This window comes from Desmodus rotundus, chromosome 13 (assembly GCF_022682495.2).
Source record: "Desmodus rotundus isolate HL8 chromosome 13, HLdesRot8A.1, whole genome shotgun sequence".
Lineage (NCBI taxonomy): Eukaryota > Metazoa > Chordata > Mammalia > Chiroptera > Phyllostomidae > Desmodus > Desmodus rotundus.
The window spans coordinates 89,966,584-89,993,444 of NC_071399.1; the positions used below are offsets into that span (position 1 = coordinate 89,966,584).

General features: G+C 46.2%; 1 protein-coding gene across 1 annotated transcript; it reads left to right on the plus strand.

Moving 5' to 3' along the window:
* Positions 1–6,980: 6,980 nt before the first annotated feature.
* SUCLA2 (succinate-CoA ligase ADP-forming subunit beta) lies at positions 6,981–26,477 on the plus strand. Its single transcript, XM_024568545.4, has 11 exons — positions 6,981–7,192; positions 9,627–9,807; positions 12,869–12,968; positions 13,162–13,324; positions 17,063–17,191; positions 17,707–17,845; positions 20,943–21,104; positions 21,202–21,344; positions 22,251–22,371; positions 22,787–22,875; positions 25,709–26,477. The coding sequence occupies exons 1-11, from the start codon at positions 7,103–7,105 to the stop codon at positions 25,781–25,783; spliced, it is 1,392 nt and encodes a 463-aa protein (XP_024424313.2). The 5' UTR covers positions 6,981–7,102; the 3' UTR covers positions 25,784–26,477.
* The last annotated feature ends 384 nt before the right edge of the window (positions 26,478–26,861 follow it).

The following is a 26,861-nucleotide window of genomic DNA, read 5'->3' on the forward strand; positions in this document are numbered from 1 at the left end:
AAGGCCGCCACCAATCGCGTCCTGAGCCGGCGCGGGCTCCGCCTGCCTCTGCAGCTGACCTTGGTACTCCGGGTCTCCTTCTCACCTGGTGTCTTCCAGCGTTTCGTTTTTTCTAACGCCACCCACTGTTACGCTTTCGACATTTCTTTACTCGCAGATTCCTGCAAACGGTGCATACCCCAGCCACCTGCTTTCACAAACCTGTGCCTTTGCATATCCTATTTTTTCTTTGACCTTCTCCACCACAGTGAACTCATTCCACTAGAGCGCAAATCAGTGTGGTACCAGGGTAAGGACACATAGTGTAGAAACACCCTAATATCACCAACAGTATTGACAATCGTGGGGGAAATAGTTCTAAACAATAAATTGTTCTGGGAGTTTGTGACCTATTCAGGAGAGAAAAAAGAGACTGTTCCAGTTCTCACGCCTTGAACCAACAGAAAATCCCAGCTGAGTCAGAACTGTAATTAAACTAAAATTCTCCCTCGTGAGAATTTTTTTAATAACGTAAATTGTTTTAGTTCTACCAAAATAATGTGCACATAATTTACAACGGTCAAATGAATGGTACAAGAAAGAATGGCGAAACGAGCAGTCTTACCCTCCAGTCCTTTTTCCACCCACTTTCGATTCTTTGGACTGTTATTTTTTTATATTTGTTTACATATTGAAAAGAAATATGTTTATTCTGCATTTTGTAGTAAATGAAGATTAATTAACCCGTGTTACAGCATCTCTCTTTATTCCCAGCAATACAAGTTTGGCTTAGAATTTGAAAAGTCAATCGGTGTAATTTACCATATTAACAGATGGAAAAAGGAAGCACATAATCATCTTAATAGATGCAGGAAAATATTGACAAGTTTCAGTACTCATCCATAGTTGATCTTAGACTTTAGACTCCAACATTGTAAGAAAAAAAAATTTGTTGTGTGGTGCCTTGTTATGGCAGCTCTAGCAAACTAATACAGTGATGAGAGACTAAGGTATGAGAGAAGCAAGGACACCCACTCTCAGAACTTTTAGTCATATTTCTGGAGGTGCTAGTTTGTGCAACCAATAAAATCAAGAAAAATCAATAATGATAGTTAACTTGGAAAGAAAGAAGTAACTGTCTTTATTCATGGATGAATCTCAGTTTCATTATGCTAAGTGAAAGGAACAAGATATAACAGACTATCTGCTGTATGATTCCATTTATGTGATGTTGTGGAATCGACACAGGTTCGTTGTAGACACAGAAAACAGGGCAGTATTTACCTGAGGCTGAAGGTTCACTATGAAAGGACTTGAGGGATTTGGGGGGTGAAGGAATTGCTCTTCCTCTTGACTGATAACAGGGACGTGGTGACCTGTTTGTCAAAACTCAAAGAACTGTGCACTAAAATGGGTGAATTTTACTCTATGTATGGCAAACCTCAATAAATCTGGCTTTAAAATGAAGCAAAAAAAAAAGTGCAATGTGGACTTGCAGAAAGAGAAAGTGGAGACGCAACAGCAGCGGAGGGGTGGAGACAGGGCAAAGCTGAGCTGTCAGCAGCTCTCCTCCTTGTGGGTGGGGTTGTATCCTTGCTGACTGCCACGTTCCCTGGGGTGCTAGACTCAGGGGGAAGCAGGCTCCTCCTCTCACAAGGTCTTAAAGGGGCTGGGGAGCCTGAGCTCCGGAGGATGATGTTCATGGTCCAGGAATTCTGGTCAGGGAGAGCAGGCTCCTCCTAAAACATAGTAGGACGTCAGGGGCTGAAGTGGGAGGGTAAGGAAAGTCAGCCTATGACATTCAGAAATCACATTCGGCAGCCGGTTTAAAGTTTTTCTTCATTGCATTGTAATTTCATTTTAGTATCCGAAGCCTCCAGTAGAGTCTGGTTATGTGTTGGGGCCTGGTCTTCACTGTGCCTCAGAGAGCTGGGTGAGGCTGGGGTCTGCCCTTGCATTAAAGGAACGAAGAACAGAGAGCAACACTGAGGTCAAGGAGCACACCTTTGATCTCAGTGCCCACTGGAGTCAGGATGGTGATTAAGACCCAAGTGCCTAATAAATGAAGACTTCAATGAAAGCTCTCTCCTCGAGAGTGTAACAAAACAGTTTCGGTGTAATTAAGCAAACTAGAGAACAATCCCCGCCCCCAAAGTTTCATGCTGTATGTAGAAAGGTAGCATGATTCACTCGAAATGCGCGTGTTTCGGAGAGGAAAAAGGCACCAAGATGAGGTTATGAACCCTACAGAAGTATAAATCAGCCCGCTCAGATGGTACAAACTCTACCTGGAGAGTCCACATATCAGATTTCCCTTCTGCAGGGTTCTCAGCTGGTGGAACAGGTTACATCCCGAGTTGCTGCAGCATTAGAATCAGCGAGAGTTTCTTACCGTCACTTCTCCTCCTAGTTTATCCAGATTCCCAGCTGAAGGGGAGGCTCCCCCGACCTGGGGGCCTCCCCTGCCCAGCTCCAGGTCTTTGCCCAACAGCACCCTTCTCCTCCCTCCCATTCACATAGAAATGTTGCACACTCAGCCTGGAGGGTGCCAGCTCCCCCAAACTGGCTATTTTGTCTGGCTCCAAAACTTTCTTATTTTAGTGGTAACTTATCTCTTTATTTTCCATACCTCTTCTGTGTGTTTATTAGTATTGAGTCAGCTTTTTCCCTAAGGTTGTCTGATACTACTTCACAGTTAACACTAAAGCCAAGAATAGTCCTAGAAATGAATTAGGAAGTGCGCCTCCCTTCATTCTCCTTAAGATAATTCTAATACTTAGCTTATAACCTAAGATGGAAGGATACAGTTAACGTAGATGCTGTCTAATTTCTCTTTCCTTCACCCACTACCTCCTTCTCAGGAGGCTGATTTGGAGAAGAGCTGCAATAGCTGGATTCCTTCCTGTGCCCACACTACCCTTGGCAGCCCTGTGCCAGTGGGGTGGGCTCAGTTCGTATGCCCCACCCAAGCTTCTGGTGTGAACTCACCCAGCATCTCTTTCTCTTCCCTTCCAGCCTGTCCCTCAGTTTGGTGTTTGAAGCTGTATGAAACTCAGGAACTTACCTGTGGCTTTATCTAGGATGCTTTGGTATGTATTAGAGCAGAATCAAACATTTGATTCACATTGCAATTCAGGTGTATAAATAAATAAATAAATAAATAAATAAATTTTTTTTCTCTATTTCTATTTTTTTCTCTTTTTCTTTCTTCCTTCCTGTTTTTAAGAAGTCTGATTTTTCACACAAAACTCTGTTACTGGTTGGTGTGTGGGTCTGTGAAGACTTCATTAAACATTCAGTCTGATTCAAACAGTCTAGTCTAACAATTTGGAATCATTAAATCACGATTAGTCTGTCTTGGCTCAAATGGCTGGCCTGTCAGTCAGCTTTCTTCTCATTTTTTACTTAAGATCTTCAGGTATTTGGGGTCGTGCTCTTTGTAATGCTTTGAGGAGACCGTTTCCTTCAACCCATCTGGTGCCCTGGGGGGCCAGACAGGCGGGGAATGTGGTATCCACACATAGGAAGCAAGGGGGGCAAAGAATCCCCTCCCCACCCCCACCAGGCCATACCATGTTACCAAGAGCGCTTTGTTTCGGGGGGCTTTCAAGGCCACCTCCTCTCAGAGCCCCCAGTGGGAGGTGTGACAAGGCTGGAACAAAAGGAACCTCCCCTGCTTCCAACACTGCCCACACTCATCAAAGGAAGCTTCCTCCTCCTGGCCGAAGATCACGGAGAAGCAAACCTGACATGTCACCTACAACTATTCCTAAGGGGCAGGAAGGAAAAGGCCACCCTCTTCCGTTCTTTCCAATCTATAATTTATGGCCCAGCCCTAGTCCTTCGTGTTCTTAAGAAAGACACCAAGGTCTGACTGGCCAGCACATTGCCCTGTGTCACAGCCCTACTGTGAGCGTGGAAACTGAGTAACAGATTGGTCTCCTTGCATTGCTTTAAGAAAAATGCGAATTTTGTCGCTCTGAAATGACTATATCAGACAGGTATCAGCCTGTGGTAGATTACAGGTAATACTGGCCAAATTGTTGGCTCCTCCTTCCATTGTGAAGTGGAATTTAATCTCCTTTCCTTTGAAACTGGGCTAGCCTTAGTAACGTTCTTGACTGAAAGAATGTAATAGAAAAATGATCGCTTATTTCCCAAACTAAGTCATCAGAATCTTTGTAGTTTTTCCTCCAGCTACGGATGGATGAATAAGCAAAATACGGCATATGCATACAACCGAGTATCACTCAGCCTTAAAAAGGAATGAGACGTTGACACCACAATAAGCATGAACTTTGAGGACATTTTGGTAAGTGAAGGAAGCCAGATGTGGAAAGAAAACTACTGAGTGACTGCACACTTGTCTGAACCCTGGAGTGGTGAAATTCACAGAAACAGAAACAGAATAGTGGTTTCCAGGGGGTGGGGGAGAGGAGGTACGTGATTTAAGTTATAGAAGGTGAAAAACCTCTAGAGGTGGGTGGTGAACAGCAATGCGAATGTACTTAATGCCACTGAAGTGTACACTTAAAAATGGTTAATTTTATGTAACTGTGTACGAGGTCTGTCCAGAAGGTATCCAGCCATGTAATATGAAAACAGACACATTTATTGAAGAAGATACAAGATACAAGAAACATTGTACGTAGGACAATGATGCCCTGGTCCTCTTCAAAGTAGGTACCTTGGGACTGCATACAGTTTTCCTAGTCGCCATCAGCTGCCCCATCGTATTTTCCTGAATCTCATCAATGGTCTGAAATCTCTTCCTTTTCAGAGGTGATTTTAGTTTTGGGAAAAGCCAGAAGTTGCAGGGTGCCAAATCTGGGCTGTGGGGGGGCTGAGTCACCTGGGTGATTTGATGTTTCAGCAAAAACTGCATAAGATGTGATGCATGAGTGGGTGTGTTGTTGTGATGAAGCTGCCAATCACCAGTTGCCCATAGCTGCAGCCATCTGAATCATCTGAATAGTTTCCACAGAGGAATGTTCAAGCTTAATGCAAAACTGGATGCAGATTTGTTGCTCTACCTGCTCAGTCAGTTTGATTGTGATGGCCACACAGTACATACGCTCACTCAACGGCGTCTACCCCCCCCCCCACTGACTAGGACAGTGAAGTCGTCATTGTTCACACATGCGCATTCCAGCCCACTCTCCTTGGCTGCCAGGTTACACTGAAGTCGTGCAAACCCTTCTCCATATATTAACAATGGCTGGACTTTTTCTGGACAGACTCGTATAAAAGCACATGAAATTTTTATATATGAAATTTAATTATATACGAATGTATATTTAATATATGTAACAGTGAATATATATTATATACATGTATGTGTGTATATGCACATGTATATGAAAGCACATGAAGGAGAGAAAGGATTCACTGCCCAGTTGTGAGGAGTGTGGTCAGCCAACACTGACCAGCTGCAGGCACCCTCAGGGCCCTTCCCTTAGTGTTTCAACCGAGATCACATTCTTCTCATGGCGCCCCCCAGCCAATGATTTGTTCCAGTCAGTGGTACAAGTCATTTTCACCCCACGCAGAGTTCATCTAACAGGCAGTCTCTGCCCCAGAGCTCCTTATTGGGCTTGGCCTCCGGTGAGGTTATTCGTTTGATGGTATCCCTGCCCAACGTTTCTCTCTCACTTTTTCTCAGGACGTATTACTCTCTGGCAAACCTTTTGCACCCCTAAATCCCTATTTCCTGGGGAGCTTAATCAGCACAACTTCATTAGAAAGGACTTCTTGCTCCCCTGACAAACCTACATAAACTTTAGCCCTTGCCCTAATCCTTTCTCTTTCTCCCACTCTACACGTTTCTTCTACACGATTACGTCGGTTTTCTTTTTATCTCTCACCACACTTAAATACATTCTTAGTTCATTTATTACTTCTTTTCCTCGGACCATGATTCTGTAAGCTCTTATGACGGAGGATATTTCCTAGTCCAAATCAGTGAACCGAAACACAGCAGAGCGCCTGACATGTGCTAGCCTAGTCACTCGGTAAGTACTTGTCAAATGCACGCTGCATGAATGAATGGAGTGCATGACTTCCCAAGGCCCCTCTTCCATCCTGGGGAGGAACTACCGCTTCCTAGGAGGGACAGGGGCTTTGAACACAGGCTTGCACTCCAAGTCCTTTCCTGTCCTTGTGTAGTAGTTACTTTTGCTGCATAACAAACTACCCCAAACCTTGGTGACTGGAAACAACGATTAATTTCACTTACGATTCTCAGGCTCAGCTGGATGGCCATGTCGGCTTGTCTGAGCTGCGGGCACCGTTGTCGTCGGTGGTGGTGGTTTGTCCGGTGAGGACGGCCTCCCTGGTGTGTGCGGGCTCTTGGTGGAGGCAACAGGAGTAATAGAGCGCGTGTTGCTCCTCATCCAGAAAGGTAACGGGACTTGTTCTCATGGCAGCAGAATTCACGAGGAGCGAAAGAGCAAACCCCAGGGTGCAGCAACTTTTCACCTTCTTTTTGCCACGTTTGTCTCCTGGGCCAACCCAAGTCACTTGGCCAACTCATTTAAGGAGAAGTAATGTCCGCTTTTCTTTATCCCTTGAGAGTATAATAATACTATCTTTTTTAATTTATTGATTTTTAGAGAAAGAAAGGGGGTGAGAGGAGAGAGAGAAACATGGATTTGTCTTCCACTTAGCTACGCATTCATTGGTTGACTGCTGTATGTGCCCTGACCAGGGATCGAATCCACAACCTTGGCGCACATTGATGATACTCCAGCCAACTGAGCTACCTGGCCAGGGTTCAGTACTTGTTCTTTGAACGCACATCATCTTACAGATGAAGCAACTGAGACTCAGATAAGTTAAGATCACACAGGTGGAGGTGCTCGTTGCCCTTTCATTACCTTTCACTGGGTTCAGGCGCTCTCTGACCGCAGGTCGGATATTGAGGCTGCGGTGCCCAGTTCCAAAGATCAAAGTCCGCCTAGTCTTGGTTCTCCTGAGCCCAGCAGTTTCTGCATTCGCCCTCTACAGGGCGTCCGGCAGCCCCGGGTTAAGCCCAGGCCCGGCCGCCGCGCGCCGGAGCAGCTGCGCGCTGGGCGCCCCCTCGCCGCGCCTGCGCAGGCGCGGAGGGGACGGGTCGGACGCAGAAATGGCGGCCTCCATATTCTGCAGCCGGCTCTTGGCCGCCGCCACCCTAAGGAGCCACCCGCCCCGGAGGGCGCTGGGGGCCGCCGCCCAGGTACGGAGCCCAGCCTGCTTGTGCTGGAGGGTCGGTGGGAGGAAGGGCGAGGAGGGCGACTCGGCTCCGGTGGGCCAGGCGGAAAGGGATCCGAGGCCCAGCTGACATCGGTGACATTGGCTGACACCGGGTGCCCCGCTGGGTCTGCGGGCGGCTCGCCCGGGACTGCGAGCCGGCTCTCGTCTGCGTCGCTTGGCTCCGGCCCTCCGTCCATGGGGAGCCCGGCGACCCGGCTGCCGCTGCTCCCCCAGGTTCGAGGGGGCGGCGGGGGGCCGGGGTGGGGTCCGAGGGCAGGTGCGGGGGCCGAGCGGTCCCTTCTGCTCTTCCCCGCCCAGCAAGGCCGGCCGAGGCTCTCGCGGCCCCTTTGGGGACAGGGACGTGCCGTGTCCCTTTGGGGACAGTACATCAGATAGATGTATTTGGTGTTCCCGGGGAGCTGTCGGAGGTGGGGACCGCGGTGTTTGCTGTCTGGGCTTTCCCGGGGCGAGGCAGGGAAGTTCGCTGCTTCCCTCCGCAGGGCGGTGGTGTTCTGCGCTGTTTGCTGACTATGGCAGTGAGATGATGTTCCCCGGGTTACCAGCTGGGGAAGTAAGAAAACAATCTTTTGGGTCACTTCGTTTTTGGATACATTATAGCATCATGGCCACAGGTTTGGTTTGGTTTGTTTGTTACTGTTTCCTGTGTGCCAGGTATGTGCTGAGCACTTTGCACGGAGTCTTTCACTAGGTTTTTCCGCAGCACCGCAGGGAGGCCTTAACATCAGCGCCGCTGATGGGGCAGCTGTCGCCGAGAGGACGAGTAAGTTGGGTTAGGTCAGGAACAGGTAAGGTCGCAGCTCAGGTGTAATTCCAGAACTGTCTGGCCCCAGAGTTTGTGCGCTTAATCTGCTCTACAGTTTTTTTCCAGGCTGTGAGAATTGGCCGATTCTTTTCAACGTTGATAACGTTGAAACTTGTGGAAGGGCGTAATTGGCTTTGTGAGAAGTAACTCCTCAGACGTGCCATAAAGGAATTGATTTTGACCCTTGTTTTTTTCTTTGGAAAGCTGTTGGTACTTTCAGCCTAGAGGTAGTGAGTTTCAGGAGTTTGCTTTCTAATAGGACACATGATGTGTTTTGGCCTTGGACTTTCTTCTTACGAATCATACAGGGTGCTGTCTAGTTTTTAGAATATATTTTCATCGTAATCATAATCTTTATCTTTTTGGATATTCCTTTGTAAGCCTTTGTGTCTCCGTATGCAGACTCCTGGTGTATTGTCCTAGTAACGTCTCTTCCACCCTCACGTCAAGCAGCGTGGCTTCAGAGTTTGGAAGGACCCCCGTGGTCTGTGCCCTTGTTTTTGTAGATGAGGACTGGGAAGTGCAGGGTCCTAGGAAACTTTTCCAAGGTCACACGTTGAATTTGGTACGAAAGGATGAAATACTTCAGATATTTTAAAAAACCTTTCAAGTGGTATAAAAGCTATCAGCAGTACCCTATGTGTACTGCTAATTCTCTGTAAAAAAGTATTTGAAAGAAACCATGCAAATATACACAAGTCTCCCCTTCTCCGTGGGGGATGTGTTCCCAGACCCCCAGTAGATGCCTGAAACCACGGACAGTACCAAACCCTTAGATGTACTGTTTTTCCTATATATGCATACCTGTAATAAAGTTAGTTTATAAATTAGGCACAGTAAGATGAGTAGCAATAACATAATACACTGGAACAATTATAGCAATATACTTATTAGCACTTAGGACAGAGGCTTTGGGGCCAGCCCTAGGTAAAATGAGGGTGGCTTGCACACAAGTGCTGTGCTACCATGGCAGTAGATCTGATTACCAAGGTGGCTACTACATGACTAATGGGCGGGCAGTGGATACAGCGTGGATGTACCCGGCAAAGGGACGATTCCCATCCCCGCTGAGAGCAGCCCACACTCCCGGCAGCTGGGGCGGTGACCATTGTGGTCCTGGAGGGAGGACTGGACAGCACACCACAACGTCCAGTACAGGCTTCTGAGTCTTGAGTGTATGAAAGAGTAATGGTGTTAAATCATTCGATTATCACATACAAGGGCCAGGCAGTTTGTTGGATGCTGGAGGAATGGTGGAGAGAAGAAAGTTGGGACGAATTTTTGGTTTGTTGGGAAAGATAAGATTAGTTTTAGATCTGCCGAATTTGGCCTTGAGGTAGAAATGCTCTGTAGCTCGTCTGAGATAGGGTGGTAAAGCTCAGATGAGAAATGTTTGATATTTATCTGGTAGATTAGCTCTTAGTTTTATGTTGTAATTTAGGTGCTGTGAATGGTACATTTTATTGAGCATAACAGGTTTGTTACAGTTACGAAGAACCAAGTACTCTAGAAACAAAGTATTTTGAGAAGGTGTTTTTAATAAGAATGACTGCCAAATGACTATCATATGTAAATATATCCCCAACTTCTTCAGGTTCTGGGGAGTTCTGGATTGTTTGGCAACCATGGACTCCAAGTGCAGCAGCAGCAACAAAGGAATCTCTCTCTGCATGAGTACATGAGCATGGAGCTGTTGCAAGAAGCTGGAGTCACCATTCCCAAGGGACATGTGGCCAAGTCACCAGATGAAGTTTATGCCATCGCCAAAAAATTAGGTACTGGATTAAAAAACTCACGCTACCTCGGCATGGCAACTCTGAGAAGATGTGAACTTTATTTTTGGTTTAATAACAACTTTTAGTTTTTATTTTATGAATAAAATTAAAAAATAAGTTCTATTTACTTAGAAGGCAGGACTTTATGATTGTTGATATCCTAAAATTATAATGAGTATGAACCCCCATAGTAGTGCTAGTAACTGAAGGATTTCTTACAGTGCATTGGGAAGCTGAAGTCCGATTTGTAGTGGACGACAGTGGATCGAGGGAAATTGTGTTTACTACTCCGTAGTTTAAAAGGATGGCTGCTGTGGTGGTTCTTCAGAGTCGCTGAAAGACAGTCTTAGCCGTTTATGTGATTGTAAAGAGAGGTTCAGTATCTGTCCCCCAAACCTTTTTTGACATAAAAAATACGGAGCCAAGGGGAAAACAAAGTTGAGCACTGGAATTTAAACTCCATGAGAATAAGGGTTTTTTGTCTAATTTCATTCACTGATATCTCCCAAACTCATAGAAGAGTAAGAGTTCCTGACATTTGGGTAACCAGTAAATATTAATGTTTCTTAAATGAATTAAGTAGTTGCCTATGTTTATTAGTAGGTTCTTTAATTGATAACAAATCTTAATAGCTTTTGTTAATTTGAATTTAATCTCGTAATTAAAACATAAATTTTGACTTTAGAAAATAAGCTTCAGTTTATATTTTTAATGATCTAATGAGAGAACTTAATAATGAGTAATATATTAGCTATGTAATATGTTTTGCTTTTTAGCAGTACTTAAAATTCCACCAATATCTGCCCTGGCTGGTGTGGCTCAGTGGACTGAGTGCCAGCTTGCGAACCAAAGGGTCGCAGGTTCGATTCCTAGTCAGGGCACAAGCCTGGGTTGCAGGTCAGGTCCCCAGTAGGGGGCATGAGAGAGGCAGTCACACATTGATGTTTCCCTTCCGCTCTGCCTCCCTCCCTGCCCCTCTCTCTAAAAATAAATAAATACATACATGCATACATACATGCATGCATCCCACCGATATCTTTGTGGGTTACCACAGTTAATTGCTCTTGTATGTGCCCCGACTGCATGGCTTTAAATGTGCTTTGGTGAAGACTTTGCTTTTATTAATTTTTCAAGAACGATATGGAACGTTGAAAAATGTTTTTAAAAGTTTAAAGTTCCCTCTGTGTTTGTGCTTATTTGTCTCTAGAATGGGTTTTTCTTTCGAAAGTGAGGGCATGTACGAGATCGCACAGCTGTGAGTTACAGACGGCATTTTTAATGTGATTGGTGGCCGCGACTTCCTTGGCTTGGAGGCGTGATTTTTCATTCACCGGGTTTTTTGTTGCTGTTAATCTGAAACATTATTTTTATTCAGATTACAAGCAACCTTCTCATTTGGCAAAAGCCTTGTGTAAGTTCATACCAATTTTGGTGAAATTTTTGCTAATTGATGGTGACCTGCAGTTTGAACTTGGACATGGTAAAAGATGTACCTCATTGTTACCTTGGAAGCACCCTATATAAAAGGCCATAAGGGTCAAGGCTGGGAGAAAACTCATGACTGTACTTTATATTTCTATAGTATTTTTTTTACAAAGGCTACTTTTTAATAAACAGCCTTGAGATTCAGTCTTTTTATATATGACCTAAATGTTAATTTCTAAAGAAGACCTGCTAAGAAAGAAGGAAAACTTGGCAATGTAATTGAGAAAGTATGTGTTTTTCTTATTCTATCCTTGTGTCCTTAAGGATGAATTTCCAACCCTTTGACTTTTTAAAAATTTTTTGTTACTTTAATCTTTTGAGTGACTTTTTTGTTCACTAGTTCTTTCCTTCGTAATAATGCTGAATGTTTTCCCTAACCAGTAATATTAATAGGGCCTGATTTATATATAATAAAGTCAGTAAGAGCTGTTTCTTCTTTTTTTTTCCAAATTTTATAATTATTGTAATTTTTTTGAAATTTTCCAAGTATTATTTAGTCTTATTTCACTGTTTTATTAGAAAAAATAATTTGTAGAACTCTCAAAAAATGAGTCGGATTTATTTGGATGCCAAGCTTTTGAATTCTTTACTCTGTAAAAATCTTCAATGGCTCTTAGTTATGGAAGAAAAAGTAGTTATGTTTATGATACAATGCAGCTGCGATTATTTCTGGCCAGAGCTCCAGGACTGGGACTTGCCAGTGGGGAGGAGCAGGTGGGCAGCTCTGGTGTTGAGCCCCCGGGGGCAGACAGCATCCCGCCCCCCACCCCCAGAGTGTGCTCTCACTGAAGAGCACTAGCAACGGTGGCCGCAGTGGGTAGGGACTAGACAGGGACCGCTACACCTAGGGGAACAGAAAGCTGCTTTGTGAAGGATGTGCTTAGTGACTACTGTGAAGACGCTGACAGTTTCTGTCTTTTGCAGCGAGTCAGTAATATCATAAGATAGTGACTATGGGATTTAATTGCACAAGGTGTGGATGAGGTACCTTAGAAATATACCAGGTTTTGTCCATCAAACTAGCAAGTCCCCATACTGATTCTGGCTACCTTGCTTCTTGAACTACTACAAAATTCATAAAATGCTAACGCACATTTCTTAAAAACTTACCTGCCGATGTACTAGGGTAAGTACATTGCAGGTGTCACAGACGGTTGCTTCCCTCAATCCTGTGGGTGGCAAGAGAAGCCGAGTCAGCATGGGGACCCAGGCCACTGGGCCCTGCAGCTGGTGACTTCCTTCGCAGCGAGTCATCAACATCACAACACACTGGTAGGAGGTTTGACAGCATGAGGCGGGGTGCTCCCTCGTGGATCACCGATTTCGTCTTCTGCCTCCTGTGATCCGTTGCTGATTCCCTCTGATGCGTTCTTCGTTTCAGCTAGTGTACGCCTCGTCTCTTACTGGTTCTTTTTCATGTGTTCTGTGTCCACTTTCCTCTCCTGTATCTGTGTTGAAGTTCTCGCCGAGTTCCTCTACTTCTCCTAAGTGCACTGAGCATCCCTATGGCCACTGTTGTATCTCCAACTGTGATAAAACCCACGCTGCTTGTCTAATAGAAGTGTTTCTCTTCTAGGTTCAAAAGATGTTGTGATAAAGGCGCAGGTCTTAGCTGGCGGTAGAGGAAAAGGAACATTTGAAAGTGGCCTCAAAGGAGGAGTGAAGATAGTTTTTTCGTAAGTCACGTTTTTGGAAAAAAGTCATCATTATTAAAGAAAAGAATCATATCTTGTAAAAGATGCCCATCCTTATTGAATCGATGAAAATACTGAAATTTAAGTATTAGATGAAATAAGATTTTGGCTAGCATATGCATTTGTTTTTCTCGTTTGGAGGAAAAAGAATTTTGAGTTCTTTTTCTTATTTCAGTCCAGAAGAAGCAAAAGCTGTTTCCTCACAAATGATCGGGAAAAAGCTGTTCACCAAGCAAACAGGAGAGAAGGGCAGGGTCTGCAATCAAGTACTGGTGTGTGAGCGGAGATACCCCAGGAGAGAGTACTACTTTGCCATAACCATGGAAAGGTCATTTCAGGTGAGTAATTGTAGTCATGATGTATTTAGGGTGACGCTAATACATTCAGTTTTAAAACTTGATTATTGGTTCTGTTTGTGTATCTCCTAGCACAGTATTTATTTTGTGTCATTTAAAAAAATAGCCTGGCTGATGCCATAAAATTCAATATACAATATTGTGGTAAAAAAAGAAAAAAAAGGTCTAGGCAAAGCCCTGCTGAAATAAAATCCACAGGATTTCTAAATTGTTCGCCTGCTGAGGGCACCTCACAGCATCCCTAGATTCCACAGACTGAGAGAGTAATTTCTGGCAGAGTAAAATACTCTGACCCAAAGGAAAGAATCTGAACGCAGGAAGGGAGTGTGTGTCCCTGGCTTCCCCTTTGTCTTTTTCACCCTGTTGGTATTTTTATAGTCTGGCGTTTGCTTCACTGGACGATTCGGTATTTGGTGAGTCGAAGGGCAACGTTCAATGACAAGCGATGTGATCCCAAGGAGCACAGCCCTGGTTGCCCGTTCTCTCTTCGTGGAACCTGAGATGCCAGCGGTGAACTTAAGGCACCAGGTGCAGAGAAAGGGTTTTCACAGACTGAGCTTAGAGAGCGCTGGTGATTCATCGTTTCATGCCGCAGGTGTCCGGCCATTTGCGTGCACTGGTTAAGCTTCGTGAGCCGAGTCTGGGTGGTAACTAGCTTGTCCTGACTAAGCTGGGTATACGTTTGGTTGCCCTGATAAGGATTTGCTGAGAGAAAAACTTTAATGGTCCTAAAAGTAGTTTTCTTATATAAAAAAGCTTTTTAAAAAAGTTATTTTTGTTATTTTTTTATATTGTCATTTTTGTCCCTATAGTTAATTAAATCTTCTAGTAATGTTTGAATGATATTTTAAAGTATCTTTGTAACTTTTAAGTTTTATAAGAAAGTACCTTACTTTGCCGTGTATAATGCACACATTTTTGCCCAAATTTCTGAGGGGGAAACAAGGATGCGCATTAGACACGGGTATAACAATGGGGCGTGACAATCCTGTGTATAATGCGCACAAAAACGTGGGTGCGCATTATACACGGCCAAGTACCATCTCTCTGAAGGCAGCGCCACGTGGCGGTGAAAACCCACTCAGGACGTGAGACGGTGCTCGGACGCCTTCCCTCTGCGGGCTCCCTGTGTGGCAGAGCTCGGTCGCGTGGGTCGCTCCAGCAGTCCCACGGCGGTGCCCTTGTACATCCCACACATTTGCAAACCCACTTCTGTTCTCTCTGCCTTCTCCTTCTCGTTGGTATGACTTACAACGTCTGTCCTTTCGTTCCGTCCTGTGTTTGTACTGTTTGCTGCGGCCAGAGACAAGGTGAGCCGCCTGAACAGCTGACGCTGGACACTCAGGCGGCTCCCAGTGAGCGGAGTGACCGTCGCCAACTGAAAGGCGCTCCTAGAGATAGGGCAGTGCACTGAGTGGCTTCACTGAAGATTAGAGCTTTAGGGAGAAGGGTGAATTCGAGTCCATTTCAAGGACGTGAATAATCAGAGAACCATTTCAGTCTAAGGGAAAAAATGCTTTTATTTCATTTGCAAAAGTAATACATGATTATAATAACTCAGACTAAAAGTTTGATAGTACTAGTAAAACCATTTAGCCAAAGACATTGTAACGCTGATGCTCTCGCGTTAGACCACTGTGGAGCTGGCTGGTGTTACTTTTTGGGATGTAGTGAATTTTTTTAGAGTCCCTGTAGATAGGTTCCTATTAAACAACAAAATAATCAGTCAGCCCTGGCCAGGCGGCTCAGATGGTTAGAGCATCACCCCGAAATGCCAAGGTTGTAGGTTCGATTCCCAGTCATGGCATATACAAGAATCAACCAGTGAATGCGTAAATAATTGGAACAACAAACTGATGTTTCTCTCCTTCTCTCTCTCTCCCTTCCTCTCACTCTAAAATCAATATTTAAAAATGCACACTAGTATGACGGCTGTCACATACAATCTAACAAAACCATTCTGAATGAAGTTAAGGAAAACTAAGTGCTACTAAAGCCATCTTATGGAAAAAAACAAACGAACTCTTTGGCCCCCCCAATATATGTAGGGTTGGAAACTCTCTGCAGTTGTAGGCATCTACTAAGGGACTTGGAATGTGTCCCCTGCAAATAAGGGGGTACCACTGTATTGCAAAAAGTGAGAAGGCTATTTGGAACAGAGTGTGGAGGTCGTGGCCAGACAGCAGTTTGCTGAGGAGACGAGTGTGGGTGTGAAGCAGGCACTGTGACAAGTGTCTGTTGGCTAAGCCACCAGGCCTGTGGTGCGTGGTTACAGCAGGCTATGCGGAGACTTCTGTCCTTTGGAGAAGTGTCTGTTCAAGTCCGTCCTCCATTTTTAAATTGGATCGTTTTTTTGTTGTGGAGTTGCAGTTCTCTGTATATGCCTGTGTGGAATGTTAATCTCATCAAATACACGTTTGCAGATATTTCCCCCACTCTGTAGGTTGCCTTTTCACTCTGTTGATGTTTTTCGTCTGTTGTGTAGAAGTTTTTGTTTGATGCAGTACTGTTGATCCCCTTCTGCTTTCGTCACCTGTGCTTTGTCGTCTTATCCAAGAAATTATCGTCAAATCCAATGTCATGAGGCTCCTTCCCTATGCTTTATATTAGGAATTTTTATAGTTTCGGGTCTTACATTTAGGTTGCTAACCCATTTTGAGTTAATTTTTGAGTATGGTATAAGGTAAAGGTCCAGCTCCATTATTTCACTCGTGAATACCGGTCTCTGCAGCACCGTTTGTTGAAGATGCTGTCCTTTAGCTGAGGCGTCGTCTTTGGCACCTGTGTCTAGGACTGCTGGACCATGTACACGAGGGTTCATTGCTGGGTCCCCTATTCTGTCCCACTGTTCTGTGTGTATGTCTGCGTGGAGGGACCATGCTCTTTTGATTACTGTAGTTTTGTAATATGTTTTGAAATGAGGAAGTATGAGGCCTCCAGCTTTGTTTTCTTTCTCAAGATTATTTTGGTCATTCAGGGTCCTTTGAGAGTCTATGTGAGTTTTAGGAACTTCTTTTTCTATTTTTGCAAAAAAAAATTGAAAATGGAAAAAAGATTGTACTGGGAAAAAAAATACCATTGAGATTACAGTATGGATTCCATTGAATTTGTAGATTGCTTTGGGTAACGTTGGACATTTTAACAAAATTAGGTCTCTCAGTCCACGAACACAGGATGTCTTTCTATCTGTGTCTTCGGTTTCATTCAGCAATGTTTTATAGTTTTCAGTGTACAAGTCTTTCATTTACTCGGTTCAGTTTATTCGTAATATTTTATCCTTTTTTGATGCTATTGTAAATGGATCAGTTTCTTAATTTCCTTTTTGGACTTTTTTACTGTTCAGGCTGTTACAGTTGTCCCAGTTTTCCCCCTTTTGCTCCCCTCCGCACCCCTCGTTCCCGCAGTCAGTCCCCCACACTGTTGTTTATGTCCGTGGGTGGTGCTGGTCTGTTTTGTCTAGCACGTAGTTTTAATCTTTTCCCTCCTAGTGAGCCACTGTCTTTCTCTGCCTTTTCACGTCTTTTCTGTGATCTCAGCTGAATGTTTATTACGAGGGGGCGCTGCGCAGGAGGTACTAGGACAAATTCTCAAGCGCATTTAAAAGTAGGAATGGGGAGTAACAGGTATATAAGTCTGATAGTGTGCACAAATACATTTTAAAGTTTTATTGATGGGTCCACAGTAAAATCTGAATGTTTCGGCTGTTGTTTCTCCCGCTAGGGTCCTGTATTAATAGGAAGTTCTCAGGGCGGGGTCAACATTGAAGACGTTGCTGCAGAGAACCCTGAAGCCATAGTGAAGGAGCCTATCGATATTGTAGAAGGCATCAGAAAGGAGCAAGCCGTCCGGGTATGTCGCATTGCAAAGCATCTCCAGCTTTTGGCTAGGTGACTATAATACCTGAAGAGAGAGAGTTACCTTTGTACAAGTGGATGACTGACAAGACTTAAAAAATTTTGTTGGAGTATCAGGGCGTGTTAATGTCTTGTTTGAAATGGAAGCTATTAGAAGTGTCTACAATATGTATCCATGCCTAGTGCAGTGAACAGTAACTCTTATGTCATTACTTACCCAGTCATTCACATGTCCTGATTACCTCAAGCCCCTTTCCTTCCTCACTTCGTCCGAGTGGGACTGATGAATCGGCTGAAAGCTGTGGACCCTCTGTGCGTGCATATGCGTGGTCTGGGGTGCGGGGTTCTGCTTCGGCATTCAGTGACGACAGCTGCCACGGCAGCGGTTGACGCCTGACTGCGCACGATTCTCGCCACTTGAGTAGTGGATGAACCGTTTTTACGTGCAGTCATTTAGTGTCCACTGGGTGGGCGTGGCATGCCCGTACTAAAGGGACAAATTGCTTTCAGCTGGCGCAGAAGATGGGGTTTCCGCCTAATGTTGTGGATTCTGCGGCAGAAAACATGGTCAAGCTGTACAACCTGTTTCTGAAGTACGATGCAACCATGGTGGAAATCAACCCGATGGTGGAGGACTCCGACGGAGCTGGTACGGCGTCTTCTTTCATCCAACACTGGTTACGTGTTTACCTGCCTGCCGTGCACCTTCTCGGAGAGCTGCACGCCTCAGGGAATGAACTCACTCCTATGCAGAAGCTTGTTTCGTGATAAATGGGGTGGATGTAAACAGCAGAGGCTCATTAAATATCTTAAATGTGTTTTTAGGTGCGCAGAGAGGGCTTAGAGCCGCGTTGTCCAGTGTGGTGGCCACCGGCTGTGTGTGGCAGTCAATATTAATCCAAGTGATGTAAGATAAAAACACCCCTCAGTCACACCAGTCACCTTTCAGGGGCCCAGTAGCCACACGCGGCACCGTATCAGACAGCACGCAGACAGAACTGCAGGAAGTTCTGGGCTGTGCCGGGGCAGAGCACCCGGTGTAGAACACCCGGCGTGGTCTTCAGGGAAGAGCTGCAGCTGTGAGCAGTGAGGCATCCTAATCGCCACCAGTGTTTGACTGCAGACAAACGGTGGGTCTTTATCTTTAGCCACTGGAGAAATTCCCGTAGCTGGTCACTTTGACAGCTTTTCTTCTACATGTGTTGAAAAGGGAAAGACTGAATTATCACGCCTTTCATTTAAAATTCTTTTCATCATGTAGCTCAGGCCTAAGAAATCTGTTTCCTCGGGATTTCACCCCAAGAGTGTTTGCGTGGAGGACCGCCCACCGCTGACTTCTGAGTGAGCCGGTCTTCATCTTTCGGAGTCTGTCCCCAGGAGACCCAGTGAAGGCTCTTGCTTTTGCTCTATGTTCCTCCCGTGCTTTTTCGAACAGCACATTAATTTCTTTAACATAGTGGACACACCACACACACAACACTTCACCCTACATTTAAAAAAATTAATGCCAATTAAAAAATAAAATACTGACCCACAATTTAAAAGTCTCAACAAATAGCTAAGGAGAACATAGGTAATGGTCTTTAAGCACAAAGCAGTAAAATTAGAAATTAATGTAAGACATCATCCTGTTGTTTAAAATTTAATGAAAATACTTCAATTCATGAATTAATTAAGAAATAATGGAAATGAGAAAACACTTAGAACTGAGCAAGCTGCGAAGTATGTAGTACTCTTTGGAAGGAAGGGTTATCAAAAGTGGCCAGTTGTTTCTTAGTTGATATATAACTTAAATGCAACTAAGAATTTTGAACATGAAAAATGGGTCATTACACAGTTCATATGGGAAATAAAAGGATAAAAACTGCCGATATTTTTTTTTCTGTTCAACAGCATTAATTTAATGTGATGGGTGACATTTGCTAAGTCACTGCTTACTGTGAATGTGGTACTATATGGACCACCCCCCCAACTTTCTGATACAGAAAAAAAATAGCGCAAGGAACTTCCCTTCATCCTCTACTCAGAATCGCCAGTCACTTGCGTCGTCATCCTCTTTCCTTCTCCGCACTGTGCGCACGCGTACAGGTGGGTTCTTAGAGCCGTCGGAGCATCGGTTGGAGATGCTGTTCGTCGTCACCCCTAAATACAGCGGTGTCTAGAAGCACTCCTTCGTGTAACCTCAATACGTGTATCAAAGCCAGGGGGTTCCATGTGGGTAAAACGTTTTCTGACCCACGATCCACCCACCAAGTGGAGACAGGCGTCCCAGAAGTGCCGTTATACCGCTCTGCCCCCCCCTGCTGGTCCAGGGCCCCAGTCCAGGGCCACACAGTGGCTTCAGGTGCCAGCTCCGTTTGACCTCAGGGTGCCCCGCTTCTGCTTTGCGTCTTGACCTGTATGTGTCAGTACAGTACATGTTTTTGTTTCTGTGGAGAGGGGTCATTCATTTTGTAGAACGTTCTTCCGTCAGGTCTCCCTGCCTGAGTTCCTGCGTGGGGTCTTCCTCCCGGCGCCTGGCGCCAGCAGGCGCGTTCTGTGGTGCGCTCCGGTACTGACCGTGTTGGCCGGCATCACTCGACTCGGGTCGTGTCCGTCAGAGCTCTCGATTATTCATTTGGAGTTATTAGGAAGTTTGTGGGAAGGTGTTCTGAGACTATGTCCCTGATCAAATTTGTACCCGTTAGTTTGGCATCTCCTGACGATTTTCTAACCCATCAGCCCCTGTGTTGCCTGGCTGGCACTGCCTGTGAAGAAGAGCGCCCCCTTCTGCTCCATCTGCTTGTTATTTGTTCGCGTATGGCAGATGGGCTGTAATCCAAGTTTCATCCTTTTCCTGCTGCTCAGATTATCCCAGACGTGGCCAGTAGAGGCACTTGTAAACTGGTAGCGGCACTTGTAAGCTGGCTCCTGTGGCCTCTGATTCTTTCCTAACTTTTTTTTTAAAAGATTTTATTTATTTATTTTTAGAGGGGGGAAGAGAGGGAGGAAGGGACAGAAACATCAGTGTGTGGTTGCTTCTGGCGTGCCCCCTACTGGGGACCTGGCCCGCAACCCAGGCATGTGCCCTGACTGGGAATGGAACCGGCAACTCTTTGGTTCACAGGCAGGCACTCAGCTCTGAGCCACGCCCGCTGGGGCTGTAAACCCATTCGTAACTCACAGGCCCAATCTGGCCCTTGGGCCATAGTTTCCTGAGCCCTGGCTTAAACAGTTCTTTGCATGAGTTTTGCTGTATAGGAAGAGAAGAGTAAGGCAGATGTAAGGGCTGAAACACGTTTTCTTTTATTAAGATGGAGGAAAGAACTGTTTTTGCAAATCAGACTGCTTTAGCCCATAGCGAGGGGGAGGAGTTACAATGCGGGAGAGACAGGTCCGCTGGCACAGTGTCCCTGAGCAGGTGACGGGGTGGGATTGGGGGCCCGAGTGCAGGGCCCCTAAGTTGGCCAGGAGCACAGACAGTTAATTGGTACTTTAAAAAATATTTCAATGTTTTTGAGGTATGCTTTCCTCTTTCTTTATCTGTTGCCTACAATATATGTAGAACCAGTAACTTTGAAAGGGTAGTTTCAATTCCAAGTTCTCTTTTTGAAGAAACAGTTTTGAATCCATTGTGAACATAAGTTGAAATGCTTTCAATAAAGTAGTGGAATGTGTTTTTCCCCTAAACTAAAGAATGTTTGGTTATTGGATGGTTTATTGTATTTGTCTTGAAATTAAGATCACTTTCTTTTTTTTCCTTGAAGTGCTCTGTATGGATGCAAAGATCAACTTTGATTCTAATTCAGCTTATCGCCAGAAGAAAATCTTTGATCTCCAGGACTGGACCCAGGAAGATGAGAGGGACAGGGATGCGGCGAAGGCGGATATCAACTACATCGGCCTCGACGGGAACATAGGCTGTCTCGGTATACCATGTTCTCGTGCTAAGAGCCGGGCCAGCTCGGCTCACTGTGCTTTGTCTTCTTTGTGTTGTTGCTTACACACACCATTTCCCCCCGCTAGTGAACGGTGCTGGTTTGGCCATGGCCACAATGGACATCATAAAACTCCACGGAGGGACGCCGGCCAACTTCCTCGATGTTGGCGGTGGTGCCACGGTCCACCAAGTAACGGAAGCATTTAAGCTCATCACTTCCGATAAAAAGGTAAGGGCGGGGCTTGTGTTTCAGAGTGCAAACTGAGGAGGCGCTCGCTCCCTTCACTAGCAGATGTGATTCACTAGCAGAGGTACCCTAGCTGAGCATTTAAGTTTAAAAGTCTTCCATCGTTTGAGAACATCTGCGGCAGGCAACTCGGTAAAAGTCAACCACAGAAAAGCACTGCGACTTAGAACACAGGACGAAGACATATTGGATTGTTAGGTAATAGAAACGGTAGTGATTTGCAATGGGAGTGTGTTTCTGTGGAAACTCTGTAAAGCGAAGAAGAAAATAAAAATCATCTTCAGTTTTGTCCAGAGACAACTTTGATAACTATTGATTTACAGTATCTTAATCTGTCTGTAACCCCACTAGAGTGTAGTTCACTAAGAAATGAAAAACAAGAAATATTTTTCGTAAAGGGTAAGAGAACAGTGACTCTGGTTGTCGGTGTGATGGTGAAGGAATGCCGACCCAGCAGGCCCCGGGCCGGGTGGCATGCGGCTCGGAGTGAGCACACAGAAGTGGGGCGGTCCCGGGGGCCTGGCTGGCGTGAAGAGTGTGTCAGGTGGGCGGGGACTGGTGAGGGGGAGAGGACAGTTAATGGCTGGAGATCTTGCGTGTGACATTGCCTGGCTGCATGGTGGGGCATAGTCCTGCTGGTGGGCGGCTGTGTTAATAGGGGACAGGTGACTGGCATCAGGAGGTCTGCACGTGTGAGACAGAAGGGAACAGGAACCGGGTGCCCAGACATCAGTGGTGAGGCCTACAGAGGGGCAGCTCCTTGGTCTGAAAGTGGTTCCACAGAACTGACTTTCATCATAAGGGACAAACACTGGTATTTTCTTGGGAAGGAAGGACACATGCTCATTTCTTTAAAATTTTAATCTGCCTAAACCACGTTACTCACAGGTACTGGCCATCCTGGTCAACATCTTTGGTGGCATCATGCGGTGCGACGTCATCGCCCAGGGCATCGTCATGGCGGTGAAGGATTTGGAAATTAAAATCCCCATCGTGGTGCGGTTACAGGGTGAGTGTGGTGCAGCCCACGCCTGTGTCCTGAACCCTAGCTGCTGAAATGTTCACGGTTCCCAGGAGGTCAGCTCTGTTAAAATCCAGCTGTGTCTTTCAGATGAGAGTATCATGTGACGGGGAATTTAAGAAACGTGTTAAAAACTTTCTGACAGTGGGGCAAAGTCGTTCAGTTTCACTTAGTACGATTGTGCTCTGTCTGGACATCTGACTTCCGACTCACGCGAATAGGGTGCGGTGCGGCGTCACGGGAGCCTCAGAGTTCCCGCACGTCTCCTGTGGTTCGGCGCCTGTGTCACCCTGAATGACGAACACGCTCTCGTGTGGCAGTGTCGTGCTGTGCGTGGTGACAGACGTCTTTAACACCTTTGTGCAGACATTTACGACACCTTTCGTCGCACGATACTTTTCAGGTACACGAGTGGATGACGCCAAGGCACTGATCGCGGACAGTGGGCTGAAAATTCTCGCTTGCGACGACCTGGACGAAGCTGCTAAGATGGTGAGTGGGCCCTGCCGCTGCGGGATGAGTCTGCACACATTGCAGCTGGTTGCTGTTACTGTCTCTTAATCACAGACTCCCCGTTGATTCTGCTTTTCTGGAGTCTGTTGAACAAGCCAGGCTGGTGGTCAGGACAGTAATGAGTGTGTCCCTGGGGTGTCTTCTCCCCCATATTTCCTGTCCACTGGCCGTCCTGGTCTGCAGGTTTGGTCACGTGGGCATTTGGTTTGGGGAGCAAGAAGCAGGAGTAGTTCGTAGTCAGTGTTGTGTGACTCCACAGGGAGTGTGTGGCTGACGTCAGGTTGTCCCTCATTGGGTGGCGTGGCAGTCACTGGCAACTTCAGCTTAGGCCTGATGTATGTCTTAAATGCGGAGTGCTGCTGACCTAGGCCTGTCACTCTTTATTATACGGACGGAGTGCTTGTAACAGGTGAAACTCCCTGGTGTCTGCACCCGTGGGTTATCAGTGATAGGAAGTAAGCTGAGCATAGGAAAAGCAGGAGAATTACCTGGTTATTTGCTCGTTGCTGAGTTTTCAGAGTAGTGTGTTTACTCCATTCTGTGCTACAGAAGTGACCGGGCTTTTTCCTCAGCCCACTGAGGTGTGTGTGGAGCGTGTGCACACACGAAAGCACATGCTAGCCTGACCTCGGTGGGTCCACACCTGTTTGATGGGCTTCAGTCCAGTGCAGTCGTTTTTACTGGTGCCCACATGGTCCGGCCTTTGGGCAGTGGGACCCCCTTCAGAGTGCCTTCTGAGTCCTCCTCACCAGCCCTGTATGGGCTTTCCGCTTTGATCCGACGCGCCAGGCTCACCTCTACATTTTTTGCTCCAGACCTGGAGTCAGCCACGTGGTGTTCGGAGATCACGGTGAGCTGTAAGGGTTCTTATGGCTACTGGGTGGTTCGTTGTTTCTGCACTTTTTACATAGAAAAAGATGTGCGGGACAGACGCAGGAGAGACCCAGGAGTACGGGTCTCGTCTCCTCTCCTCTCTCTCCCCCCGTGTCATATGGACACACAGAGGTACTCACCCACTCTGTCCCTCGGAGCCGATGTGACAGCCGTGCAGAAACGACACCAACACCACGACTACTCGCTGAAAGCAGTGTAAGATCTGTACGCGCAGGTCCTTCTCTCCTCGAAGTACTTCTCATAACTCAATGGTTGTAAGAAATTCACGTGAAATAGCTCTGTGTTTTATCCCAGCTTGGCATATAGTTAGTGTCATTCAATTTTTTTTTTAAGGAATTGCTTTTAAAAACAAAACCACCCATTTTTTTAATATTACATAAGTGACACTTGGTTCCCAAGTGTCATCACTATAGAACAGAGCACACTCAGAGAGTCTGGCCACCACAGCCACTGTTTCCTCCTTCCCCACGGGCAGGCAGCTGTGCAAGCAGTGTGTGTGTGCACACACGTGCGTGTGCCCCCTTTCCCTCGTAGAACAGTCACTGATACATGTTACCTCATCTGTTTCACTTAACATTGTCTCCGCACACTCCGTCACCGCAGATACACGGATGTTTCCAAAGGGGCACTCTGGGTTCTTCCCACCTGTGTTTGTGGACATTTCCCACCATGCTCTTGGGGGCTGTGTGGGTTAGTCAGTAGTGGGCTATTGGGATTTGCCGAGTTAATGTCATTCCGTAAGAATGATAAGAGCCTTAGTGTGTCTTTGGGACAACTCTAGGAAAGGCCCTGTTAGTAAACAAAACTTCAACTGTGGTTTAGAGACAGAGGGTCTTATGCTCAATCCGGAGTTTAAGTTACGATCTGAGTAAGGGGGCAGCAGGGAGAAAGAGGCTCAGAAAGCCTGTTTGACTTTGAGGGATGGGAGCAGTCTGGCTGGGGCAGTGACTAGATGTGAAGTGAGATGAGGGTTTGGGATGGGCAGGCTGCAACCTGTCCCCGAAAATAGGCCTGTTTGCAGCGAGAGCCCGAGTGAAGGAGCGCTTTGTGGACGTGGAGAGAAAGGCGAGATGAAAGCGAACAGCCGATGTGCTCTGTGCTGCGGGCCTCTGCTGACCGGGGGTCTGGGGGAGTCCGGCAGTGTTAGTGACGCAGTGACACTGGCTGCTGCCGCGTGTCACGCACTTCTCACGCTTGCCGTGCTGAGCTTTTCAGCCTGAGTGTCGTGGTATGCGCTCACTTGTAGGGGTGAGGAAGGAGGCTGAGGAAGGAGGCTGGATGACCTCACCCAGGGTCACATGTGAGCAGCGTTTGAGATTTGAAACCAAGGTGCCTACCTAAAGCCTTCTTCTAACGACTCCGTGGGGAAGGGGAGAGGCGAGTTTGTCGTTTGGCTATAGATATTAATCTGCGTGATGTTTCGTGCGGTACCAGCTGGGTATTCCCAGACAGATCATGGCAAGAACACCAGGATTCAAATTGGTAACTGTCGATTCATTGGCAGAAAGTCAAATACTAACTCTAGATCCAAACTCCTATCCCAGCATTGTTAAGACTGTATACTTTTTTTTTCTTTTTAAAAAGCGAATTATTTACATGTGGTTTGCATTGTGTAGTATCCGACTAAGATACTCACTGTTTTTGTCTTGAGATAAAACGTAGGCAGTAAAACGGAGGTGTATACACATGTCAGATACTCGGCCCCTTCTGACGTGACCGCTGTCCTGGAAGGCCCTGAGGCGCGGGTGACGAGAAGTGTTAGGCTGAGTGGTACGTGCTCCCGAGAGTGTGAAGTGGCTGATGGGAGAACAGCCCACACTGCAGACGGATGAGGTGGAAGGCACATTAATTTCACAGTGACCGGTAGCTCCGATGTCACATTTTTGTGAAAATAGACGAAGGTTTTTTTTTCTTTCAGGTTGTGAAGCTCTCTGAAATCGTGACCTTAGCCAAACAAGCCCAGGTGGACGTGAAGTTTCAGTTGCCAATCTGACCTGACAATAAATACAGTGCACGGCTGAAGGTTCTAAACCTGCTATGATCGTTAGAAATACTGTGTTCTGTTACTGTTTCTCTCCTCTTCCGTGTGTGGAAATTAGAGCGCCATCGAGGCATAAAAGCCTTTAAAGGCAGTCGGTCCGCATTCAACCCTACTGTTGAGAACGGGTGTCTGTGTAAAGAGCGTGTGGTGCGGTTACCTGGTGTCCCTGTCCCTGCCTTCCTGTCACTCCCCAGAGTGCTCTCTGCAGTGGGCCAGTCCCTCCTTGCTGGATCCGACGTTCTTCATCAGTGAGTCCTATAATAAAGTGAATATGACTACGGAGCTCTATTCTTCGGTGTTAGAAATACTGTAGCTACTGACGAGCCTCGTCGGGACAGCAGCGAATAAAATGTTTTGTGAAAGTGTTTATCTGCAACACCAAATACCTAAGTAAATATGTCAATCACTGTTTATAGACACAGCTTTCAAACACTCCTCACAATATTCCTTTAAATATTCCAGTGCAGTCACTTAATTATTTGAACACCGTATTAACCGTTACAAACACCAGTAACGGCAGGTCCGCACGACCCTGTGGTACCGAGAAGAACCTGTGGGTTTGTACTGAGTAAAGGCATGTCTACCAAGGCCTTGGCAGACAGAGCTGACGATGTCGATTTAAGTTAATAAAAGTCTCCCAATGTGAGCTGGAGCGATGTTTTTTTCTTTTCTAAGTACGCACAGCAGGAGGTGGCGTGTTTGCACGGCACTAAGCACCGTGGGGAGCTGATCCCTGGCGGCGTGCTGGGGCCCTGCAGTCCCGGACTGACGAGTGAACTACCACGGCTGTGTCGCTTGAATCTGCCGTTCGTGTGGGCTGCCTGTGCCTTCTCCAGAGACAGCACACGCCTCCGTGTCCCTGCACGCGTGTGACCTTTGGTTCACCACACAGAACACTGACGTCTGACTCCTGAGTGTTAAACACCACGGAAGGAAGTGCCAGCCACGCAGGAGACGGCGTGACCACAGCGATGCATTTGAGAACTCCCACTGTCCTGATGTCTGTAAGGCGCGATGAGACACACACGCC

Excerpts from the sequence above, each read along its gene's own strand:
- SUCLA2 (XM_024568545.4), top strand. The coding sequence starts at position 7,103 with ATGGCGGCCTCCATATTCTGCAGCCGGCTCTTGGCCGCCGCCACCCTA. Across the intron at positions 17,192-17,706 it reads GAAAGGAGCAAGCCGTCCGG|CTGGCGCAGAAGATGGGGTT; the intron begins GTATGTCGCATT and ends AATTGCTTTCAG. Across the intron at positions 17,846-20,942 it reads GGAGGACTCCGACGGAGCTG|TGCTCTGTATGGATGCAAAG; the intron begins GTACGGCGTCTT and ends TTTTCCTTGAAG.